The sequence below is a fragment of the Teleopsis dalmanni genome, chromosome 2, assembly GCF_002237135.1.
Source record: "Teleopsis dalmanni isolate 2A chromosome 2, ASM223713v2, whole genome shotgun sequence".
Classification (NCBI taxonomy): Eukaryota; Metazoa; Arthropoda; class Insecta; order Diptera; family Diopsidae; genus Teleopsis; species Teleopsis dalmanni.
This window is the reverse complement of record NC_051847.1, coordinates 99,979,690-99,990,997: the sequence shown is the minus strand read 5'-3', so window position 1 is coordinate 99,990,997 and position 11,308 is coordinate 99,979,690. Positions and strand designations below refer to the sequence as shown.

Sequence of the window (11,308 nt, the reverse complement as noted above, 5' to 3'; positions counted from 1 at the left end):
CCGGTGTGGACGTATGGAATCCAGTTATGGGGATGTGCACCAAAATCCACTATTCAAATCATTCAAAACTTTCAAAACAAAGTTTTAAGAAACTTAGTCAACGCTCCATGGTTTATTAGGAATACTGACCTCCATCGGGACTTGAAGATCGAATCTGTGGCTGCAGTAGTCCAAAAGTTCGCGGTAAAGCACCAAAAACGATCACAACAGCATCGAAACGAGACAGTCAGCCATCTGTCTAATACATCTGGATTGCTGAAGAGACTTAAACGAACAAAGCCCTCAGATCTACTCCAGAATTAGTAGTCTAATAATAATTTATATTACTACTATTAACACTAAGTCTTTGACAACTTCACAATTCTAATAAGTATACTGAAATGTAACAAAACTGCTTGATAGTTCTTGTATGAACTAGTCGTAGTCAAATGAAACATGTATTTATATTATTGTACATATTGTGTTTCAAATAATAAAAAAAAAAAACAGCACAAGGGGGTACTCTCCCCTTTCCTCCGGAACATAATGATGAATGGACTGATAATAAATATTATTTATGCGGATGATATTGTAGTTATAGTTGCCGAAAAATATGCTATGCTACTCTTAGGGATATTCTGCAAAATGGTCTCAATATTCTCAACAAATGGACAAATGGATGGATTTTGCCATAATATTCAATAATCAATTCACATTATGTTTCAAAAACACTTTTTCAGATTTATGCGGTTTAATTGCCTTTACTTTCAAGATTGTTTATATATTATGTATATTACCGTATTTGCTAATTGCTTATTTTTTGTTTTTTATTTTTTACTAATCTTGTGTTTCCGTACACCAAAAACCAGTAAGAAAAACGAAATGAAAGCGGAATGTGAGACAAAATTGCTGATTTTGGCTTGAAGAATTCTTGTCAGAAGAAATTAGAAACTGTGAAGAAGCTTACATGCTTCTTGTATAACAGCTTGAAAACATTGAAATTTGTTGTGACAAGAGTTTTAGATGGGTAGATTTCAATGACAGTAAATCATATTAATAGTAATTACTAATTAATGATAAAACAAATGGAAAACCAAAGTAACAGCAATGGTAATTTTGAACAAGTTTATCGAATACATACATTCATTAAAATAAACTATAAAAATAAAATTTCGCAGGCTTAACTGGAAAATAGTTCAGACAACAACTTAGATCTAAATGAATCCTAACGAAACGCAACCGTTTTTTAATAAATGCGAGCAACATTTCTCGTAAATGCACCGATCCAACAGTGTCTGTTGTCAAAAATGAATGGCTTTTTTATATACGAGGGGGCCACTTTTATTTCTTATAACAAAAATTATTTTAGCTGTGTTCCATTTTTGCAATTTTATATCTTTAGAACATAACTAAACCATTTTGTCTGGTCATGCATTATAGATGCGTCCATTTCAAGATACAAGATAAGTGGTAGCATTTTAGATCAAAAACTTCTATTGAATATTTTTCATTTGCAAAGTTAATCATAATTCTTAAAATTTTCTAAAATAGTTGGGGAAAGCAAACAATATTTTATATTCTTTAATGTATTTCATAAAAATGAAATTTTTTATTTATTTTGGAATTTTTTAGAAGTTTATCTTTATCGAAGTATTCAGCAAATATTTAAGATGACAAGTCTTGATAAAGATAATGGAAATGATAGAAGATAAGCAGGAATATTTGTTCATAAAGTTATTTTCTTAACATACCTGCAAACGTATGATAAGCAGGCATTGTTATCATCTGCAGATGTCGATCCTGACAGTAAAAGAGTTCATCCTATATGCATATCGTATCCTCTTTTATTAAGCTAAGTGCAATCAAGTGTTTTAATTGGAATGAGAGGAAAAGTTTCTTCAGTATCCCCTAAGCATCAAGAAACTTAAATCCATCACATTTATTTAGGATATAAACGCAGTTAACTCTATTCAAATAATAATAATACACATCAACCAATTCATTTTCAAATATATGGAACAGTGATGTTCACGAAGTGCTTAGATTAATATTCTTATTGAACTTATAACTAATCAAGAGCATTTTAAATAGAATTCCATATTGTCATTCCTTAATTATAAAAATTATTATATTTGTGAATATCAATATACCGAATTTTAATTACTTTCTTTTAAATAAAATAGTCAGGCTCTTTTACTACTGAAAAGTGTTCTGTGTATTTGTTGCGAATTGTTGGTGTAATTTATTCAAGATTCTACTTGTAAGCTCTATTTTTCAGCACGAGTATTAATAGAAAATTAAATAACTATAGAAATAGAAAAAAAACTTAAAAAGAGGAATAGCAGGCACTTTTATAATAGTGAAATATTTCCGTCATTACCAATTTCACGTAGATGTAATTGGGAATAAAAATGTCCAATACTTTTGAAAGGAATTGTAATGCATTATTACGTTAATAGATTACATTAGGAAAGTAATCGAAAATAATCAATATCTCATGTGCTAATAAAAGATTTCTACACACAAAAAGCAAAAAGAAACAACAATCAATCCAACAAGTGACTGTAAGTCAGAAAGCCAACTAAATGCAAAGACAAGTTTTGAAATTTATATTTGCTCAAAAGTTCTTTTGCTGCTGCTACTAACTGAAATAATCTTGAAAATTACCTGTAATGAGCAATTATTATCATTCAACTACATCACAAATATAATTATAAATCTAAATTCCACAAATTCATTTATGTGTAATTACTAATCAACTTGATTAATTAATTTCCAATTGTAATCAAATATTAAAACTGCACTTTCCAATACCCGGTAATAGTAATTGCATTTGTAATGTAATTGTTTTTGCACATTGATATATCATTGATATAGAATTATAGTGTATAAACTTTCATCAGTTCTTTTAAATAAATAAAATTAATATGTACATTAAATATTTCATTTAGCATTAATTAAAACTCTAAATAAATTTAAGACTAGTTTATTGTGTTAAAATTTGCAATCGCAAAAAAGAAAAATATGTTATTGAGAATATCTACATTCTCTATTTAATTTATATGAATTACCTGTGATCAGCATTTTCAACACGTCCATCCAAGTTAGATACCCGATAATAATTTTGATTTTTAAAATATAATTGATAGGAATGTTTAACTAGTCGCGTTCTGCAAATAATAATAAATAATAATATTAACAAAAACTTTATTTTGAGATATGGTATACATAAAAGTTAAACGTTTGCGCTACTGCTTATTTTGCACACGATCTTGAGTTTGGTTTAATTTCGTCAATTAGTTTTCATAAGAAACTAATACCGATATTAGAATAACTAATAATAAATGAATATTACTATGTATTTACATTTGCAATATAATATGTAAAAAATTATTAAAATTGGAGTTGTAATAAAAACCATTTTGTTTTGAGAAATATATAAAAAACTTCAGTAAATTTTTAAAAAGAAAATAAAATTTTTGTTGTTGTAGTTCACTACTGTTCGAAAAAACCTCTTTATGAAATATAAGTTTTTATTAAAATATAATAGTCACTTTCGTCTGGAAAATTTGACGTTAAATTACAACTTATATTCACAAAATATTGGTCTCGCCCGTGTGACTAGTGGAGTAACATTAGCAAGACTTTCTCAGCATTACGTTCCTAGATTCCTAGGTTCTATACATAAGAAAGAACAAATCATGCAACAAAATAATGCCTCTACGAACAGAATAGTTTTGAAATATAACAATTAAAAATAAAATATAATTAATTAATTAATTCAATCATTCTACAGCTAGTTTATGATTTCGTTCTAATATTAACATAGCAAGTAAAATCGAAAAAACCTCTATTAGAAAATAAAATAAAAATGTGTTAATTTCATTCGCTCTCATTTTCCGTGTCTGACTTTCTCAGAACGACAAATTAAGATATAACTTTTTATAACATATCTATTTGCTTGAGAATATTTCTTTCAATAGGTATTGCTATAGTCTTATGAAAGGTTTTTTTACAATTAGTAAACCGAAACATAAAGATTAAGTGACGTTTTATTTACTTTTTATCGAAAACAACCATCATAATTTTTTAATAAACATCCTACGAAAAAACCACAAAACCTTCTGCACCCTTTTGAAGAATGAATAAGGAAAGACTATACAAAGACTAAGTGTGATTGTGATTTTATAGATCTTATAGAAACCCAGAACCAATTGAACCGTTTAAAAAAAAACCCGCAAAATCTTCAACGATTTTTAAGAAATAGTCAGCCGGAATTCAGATGTATATTAAAGAAGTAATATAAACGGAAGATAGGTGATCTAACTACAAACCTACATAAACTGTTTTAGCACTATCAAAATTACTAACCCATATTTTAGTAGAGGACACTTTGTCGTTTGGGCGTACGAGTGGTTTCTAAACATAGACCCAGTTGCTCCACTTAAATTGACAGGGTACAACCGAAGTAAATTGTGTTTACCCATCGACAGTGTAGTTCGATGGGTCAAACAGTCAAAATGTACATCAACTAACGGTAGGTGAATTTAAGAACCTGGACGAAATAATATACTATATAGCGCTTAAAATTCATTTTTTGCTCAACATGTATTATGTAGAACAGATTGGCATGAGACTAGGATGTAATGTGTAAAGATGGAAGTTTTACTTTAGTGATGTTTAGTACATGTTGGGCTATACTATGCTCCGACCAGATACCATAAAATTCGCGGAACACGAATATTGCATTAACTGGACTGCAAGACATTAAACTTTTACCTAACTTCACTTTCTTAACCCTTATACGTAAGAATCGGCCAAAGGGTGCTACAGATGAAATTGCTTTCCTGCAATTAAAGAAAGAAGAAAGAAATCCTGGTGGATATATACAGATCAATAGGATATTCTATTGCGGCCCATGCAGCTCCAGTACGGAACTTGCTGCACTGGTACAATAGACAATCTTGTTAAAATACAGTCCTGCGGATTTCAACCTATTGTCTGTCCATGTTGCATGCTTTTAATATTCATACAAAATCAAAAATGCCATTTATATGTCACCAATAACTAGTACTCACGTTAGTGTCGATTACTTGTAACGTATCATGTTTACATGGACACCAATTACAAAGAATCTGTCATCAATAAGGCTAAATACAAACAGTTGCATAGCAACAAAGTTGCAGTAGGCTTTCGTCTGATACCTTCAAGATAAAAATGACAATTGCTCTAAGAGCTGTTTTTTTTCTTTCATGCTGCCTACATTAAAGATATTCTCAGACCGCAACATTAAGCCCTATGTCAATGCACATATAGAATCCTATATATAAAGTGCCATAGAAAAATACATGAAAATATCACTATAACGATGTTTTGCCGTTGTATCTAGAAACTGAAGTTTTGTACCATTAGCTAATGCAGTACGACCTCACAAGAAATGTTGGGGCTATGAGATTGTATGTAGAAGGGTGTCACTTCAGAATCTTTAAAAAGCAATTAGCATTGCAATTGTAAATTAAATTAAATTATACAGTTAATTCCATATCGAGTAACGCTAATGTCAAAAAAACTTTTCCAACATTTTACTTTTTGGCCTTTTTATCTGTGTTTATTTAAAATTAACCCCATCCGATTCAACACATCTCTTAAAATGCTCACAAAATGTGATTTCATAAAACGTAAAAATAGAGAAAAACTATAACCATAACCGGTGATCGCTCAATGCAACACAAACAGTATAAACTTAAGATTATGTGGGATATAAGTACAAGAAACCTTACCTGAAGGAGAGCGCCAACTTGCTTTCCAAAAATCGTATCATCGAATTTATAAATGTAGCAGGTATGGCAATACCAAACCATTTAACCAGTACAATGGCAAATTGTTTTATGTCTTTTCGTACAATAAACTTTACAATTTCTCCCTCTAAAGATGCAACAAAAATACTTAAAAATGTACGCGATATTAAACAAAATGTGTGCACAGTAAGTAAGCCAGTTTCGTAACAAAATAATCTTGGCACCATTATTCGTATAAGTTTTGCCAACTGCTGTGTGAATTCTTTATTGAGGCTTGGTTCTGTGTTATGCTTTCTTTTCGATTTCTTCAGTTCTTTTTCTATTATTAATTTTTCTGCTTCAGCTAATTTAAATTCTTCATCGTTTATATTGTTTATGAGTTCTTTAGTTGTGGACGCATCAGATTTCGAATCGCTCACAAATAATGGATTGGTTAATTTCACCGCGTAAGCACATATTGCCAATCCCACAACTGCTTGACTAAAGGCTATTTTCATAAGAACCGCATTATCATTTTTAGTAATAATGCGGTCCAAAAATTTTGAAAAAACTGCCATTTCGAAACTAAAATATAAAAAAAGATAAAATTTAATTAATAAATACACATATTTTTTTAAATTAGAATATAAATTCAATAAAAACTAATAAGTTTGAATATCGTTATAATAATTATATAATGTATATTCTACAAAAATATAACTAATATTTTTGACAAGAAATAAATATAGACCACGTAGCATTATCACAACGGTATCTTTATCTATAAAGACTTCTCCCGATGAATTTCAAATTTCAATTGTGCGTAAGTTGTTGCCACTTAAAATCTGCTACCAATGCGACAGCAGTAATGCTTTAGAATAAATTCCCAATCTGACAATTACAATAAACTATAAAGTACAAATATGATATAAAGATATGGTTGATTGCTTGACATCTTGATTGTCTTGATCGTTTATAGAGAATATGGCTTCATTTAACTAATGGAAGCCCTCATTGCCTGTCAAAAACACATCGTTAAAATTAAGATGCAATGGAATAGCCAAAGATGATCTAAGGGAAATTACTAGAACCTATTCAGAAGTAGCTTAATCTCTGCTTTTATTCTGTAGTCTTAACGACTAGAATATCAACAATTATTTTCTGTTCGAAAGAAATTAAGCAGAAATAAGATAAAAAGTGAATGACGGATATGACGAAGTAAATTTAGGTAAATTACAATAAAACTTAGACTTTCGACATAGTCAAGAATATTTTATACACCAAAATGACAATTTGATGTACTGATGAAGATTTGCCATTATCAATAGGTGTTACTATGACCTTAATAGCTTTGAACTGCAGATATTTTTCACCAGCCACATAATGTACACTCTGTATGTTACGTCTCTTATATTCGTGAAGGTCAACATATAATGAAGAACCAGTTCTGGAAGTGTTTGAGAAAAAATTCTTCAAAACATCTTTCGTCTATTATAAATCGAATATAATCGAATCGCTAAAAACGAATCATTTTAGCGTAGTAAACTGTTTCATTAACTTGGTCGTGTCGTAGGGATTGAAGAAAATACTACATAGAAAAGTGGCAGTCTAGAAATAATATAGATATAATATAGATAATATAGAATATAGATAATATATAGAGTGGTTTTGTGTTTTCTTTTTCAAATAAATAACCACATTAGTAATTCTATTCAAAGTGCTTTAATTTTGGTTCAAGAAGTGAAAAAAATTGTATGAATGAAAGCTCCATTTTCAAGATTTGTCGACATACTGTGTCCATAAAATCTGACTAAATCTCGCAAATTTTTCTTTCAAATAAACATATAATTTGCTAACTTTACTGTTTTTGTACCTGTTATAAGTATTTAACAGTATATGTATATTTTACATTGAATCAAAATGTTCACAAATTATTATTGGGTACCATATGTAAAATTCATCCACTGGAATTTCAACTACAGTACCTTGTTTTGTATATTTTACATGAATATTTGGCACCTTTTTGTTATGAAAAAAATTTATTTTTGTCTCGCGGCTTTAATGAATATTTTGCCACTTTTGCGAGCTAATTCAATTTTTTTCTCTTACATTTGTTTGTCAATGCAAAGAAACAGGCTGACTTCTTTACAGTATGTCTAACTTCAACTAATATTATTTAAGACGATTTTAAGAAATTTACTATAGGATCAGCCATAACTATGGAAATTAATTTATTACGCTCTTCTTAGAAATTGGGTTTTTTTTTAAATGAACATCCTAATAAGATTGTGTGTTTCTTGTTGGTAATACTTTTACGGTTTTATAAAAGTAATTTTTTTGAAATTAAATTAATTTTTATATTTTTACTCAATTAATATTTTATTACTTTGAAGCAGGACGATACGAGTATAGTTCTGCCCACGATATCGGTTTAGATGGATTTTTGATTTACTTCCGCTTCGAAGCCTGATCTCTTATACCAGGGCTGTCCAAAACACGGCCCACGACATGTTTTTAATCTACTACAATTACGCAAATTTTCTTTTGATGCACTGTTAAAACCACATTATTTTATTTTTATGGTATACCAAATAAATGAGCTTAATTTCATAAATTAATAATACTAAATTCAACATTATAACCGTATTTTTATTTTTGTCGAAAACAACTATGAACGTATGTAGTTGTTTCTGCGACCCTCCAATCAATAGAGTGATCTGTATTGGCCCGCGACCGCATCTGTCTTTCTTTTACAGTACCACTCTAAAATTGTTTTTAAAATTTTATACAAAATGCATCTCTTTCAATGTCCACATTAAATACCAATTTATTTACAGCATTTTTATTAAATGATTTTTCCTGCGAAAATTATTATTTCAAAAGATCCGTTACATTTTAAACAAAAATTTAATCTATTTTCCTGTTCACATGTGTATAATATTACTAACCTTCTAATAGCGCTAATTATATCTTCCAGTTGCGAATAAAATTAATTGCAATTTGATTATAACATCAAAAAGTAATATCCGTATTAACACGCTGTGAGTAAACTCCAAAGAGCAACACAGAACTTATTAATGTTAAATCATGTAATCAGCTCAACTATAAAATAATTTATTTTAAACTCAAATCGACAACTAGATTTCTAATCAGTCGGCGTTGTTATACGTTTTTATTCAGAATGTAAAATTTCTCAAATCTAATTCTAGTCGATAATAACATTAGATTAGATTAAATAATAACCTTAGAAATTGGATAATCCTTATAAAGTTACCTAACATTATTGTGAGCGACAAAGCATATCATATTTTGGATATGAGATTGTAAACAATCCCATATCCAAAATGATATCAAATCACTTGTGCCAATAATCGTTAATTTGAATGGTTAAGTACATATGTTTTATGTTTAAGGATCTCGGGGTTCTTATATTCAAATATTTTTAAATAAATGAAAATATGTTAAAAATGTATGGAATATTTGAATTTGGTCAGTATTTCAATAATTTTGTAATATTATTTGCTAAAACAAAATTTTATCCTATTTAAGAGACGAAATTCTGAATTAAATCAGTTGGTTGTTTTACTATAACTCAATGCGATTAATGATATATATTTTTTTTTTGATTTGTTTATGTTACGTACAATTGGATTTAAATCATATGAAATGCAGTGGATTGCGGGTTAAGCAATGATAAACACTGACCTAACTTATATTTAACGATGTACTTGTAATATGAAACTATTCATAATAGCAACTTCACTTCTTTGTTTATATAGTTCCGTGTGCACCTTGATCTCATAATAGTAATAATAATTTTTAAGTTTATGATTGAATAAAAAGTTAATGATTTAATGTTGAAATAATTTTTAATAAAACAAAAACATATAAAACATATTAACACTGACATGATTCTGTCTAACAATTCAAAAATATTGAGACAAATAGAAATTGGACTTTAATGTCTTATTAGACTAAAATAACTACAATTTGATATCAACTAGAACGACACAAAAATTATAGTTTAGTACACTCGACTGATTTATACTTTATTCTGTTTGAAAATTAGGGTTTGATGTGAATACTTATCTCCATACATACGTACATACATTATATATTTATATATATATATATATATTTGCATACATATATATTTCAAAAATTATTAGTAACATTATTTATATATATTAAATTACCTATATTTTCTTGATACAAATTAAATGAAATATAATTTTAAAAATTGATTTGTTTTTAATAGGATACGACTTCCTTGGTTCCGTAATTAGCAAGACATTTTAAAGTGACTTTTAAACAATAATGTTTTAATAAAGTTATCATTCATAGAGATAAAATTTTATAAACACAAAATAAAGCTTTGAATAACACAGCACGGGTCATGTCACACCAATTAAGAAATACTTTGAACTCACTTGGTTTAAACAAAAACCTGTCGCAACTTGCGAAATAAATTTAACAGATATTGTTTTTTTCCATTTCTTATTTACAAACGCAAATACCATTTATCATCTGTTTTAATGGTTGACAAAACAAACTAGTTTACATATACCAGCGTACCGCACATTCATGCTTGAACCCAAAAATATTAAAATTATAAAGAAAACTGTTTTAGTGTCAGGCTTAGTACTAATATCCATCTCGCATTAAAAATTGAATATATTTCAATATAATATAATATAATAATATATAAAATTAATATAATATAATAAAACATAATTAATATAATTGCTAAAACTTTTTAATTAGCAAAATAATTAAAATAAATTCATTAAAATACATGCTGAAAAAAGAACAATTAGGTAAAAAACTTGAATAATCTGTAATGTCTCATTAGCCTCTATCTGTAAATGATTAAATTTGCACACAAAATCAAAAACGAAAAAGTTGCGTTCTAAATGAGGGAAATACTAAGTTGTGCCGATAATGTAGTGATGTGTCGATACGTGTAGATAAATGGCTAAATGTGTGCAGTGCAAGAAATCCCAAAAATTCTCCCATTTGGTTTAGCGTCAACTTAGCCTAACTCGCACACGTCCTAAGTTGTGTTCTAAATGAGGGAAATTCTAAGTTGTGCCGATAATATAGTGATGTATCGATACGTGTTGATAAATGGCTAAATGTGTGCAGTGCAAAAAATCCCCTAGTAACTATTAAACTACAGATACCATTTTTTAGCAGTATTTCAAATATTTCATTTTAGAAATGAAGCAATTTTATATCAAATATAGAATAAAATCATTAAAATGAAATTAATAAAATAATTAATCGCCTACTTAGGAGTGTGCGATTTAGGCTAAGTTGTGTTCTAAATGAGGGAGACTCTAAGTTGTGCCGATAATGTAGTGATGTGTCGATACGTGTTGATAAATGGCTAAATGTGTGCAGTGCAAAAACTCCCAAATAAATTTTCCATTTGGTTTAGCATCAATTTAGCCTAACTCTCACACGTCCTTAAAAACATGTTTTGAAAGGCGCATAACTATAGAAAACGTTTATATGTATGTAGGTAAAGTAGTGTGATAGGGGAGATAAGG

The 11,308-nt window shown here is 28.7% G+C and overlaps 1 protein-coding gene across 1 annotated transcript; it reads right to left on the bottom strand.

Annotated features, from left to right (window-relative positions):
- Positions 1–3,046: 3,046 nt before the first annotated feature.
- LOC119675175 (ATP-binding cassette sub-family D member-like) lies at positions 3,047–10,282 on the bottom strand. The gene is made up of 3 exons (XM_038086364.1): positions 10,187–10,282; positions 5,760–6,341; positions 3,047–3,149 (listed from the first exon to the last, which is right to left on the bottom strand). Exons 2-3 carry the CDS (start codon positions 6,332–6,334, stop codon positions 3,047–3,049), a joined length of 678 nt encoding a protein of 225 aa, XP_037942292.1. The 5' UTR covers positions 6,335–6,341; positions 10,187–10,282.
- Between the last annotated feature and the right edge of the window lie 1,026 nt (positions 10,283–11,308).

Bases quoted from the DNA above. Each gene is read 5' to 3' on its own strand.
- LOC119675175 (XM_038086364.1), bottom strand. From the start codon at position 6,334: ATGGCAGTTTTTTCAAAATTTTTGGACCGCATTATTACTAAAAATGAT. The intron at 3,150-5,759 runs GTAAGGTTTCTT...TATTATTTGCAG, and splicing joins AAGTTGGCGCTCTCCTTCAG to AACGCGACTAGTTAAACATT.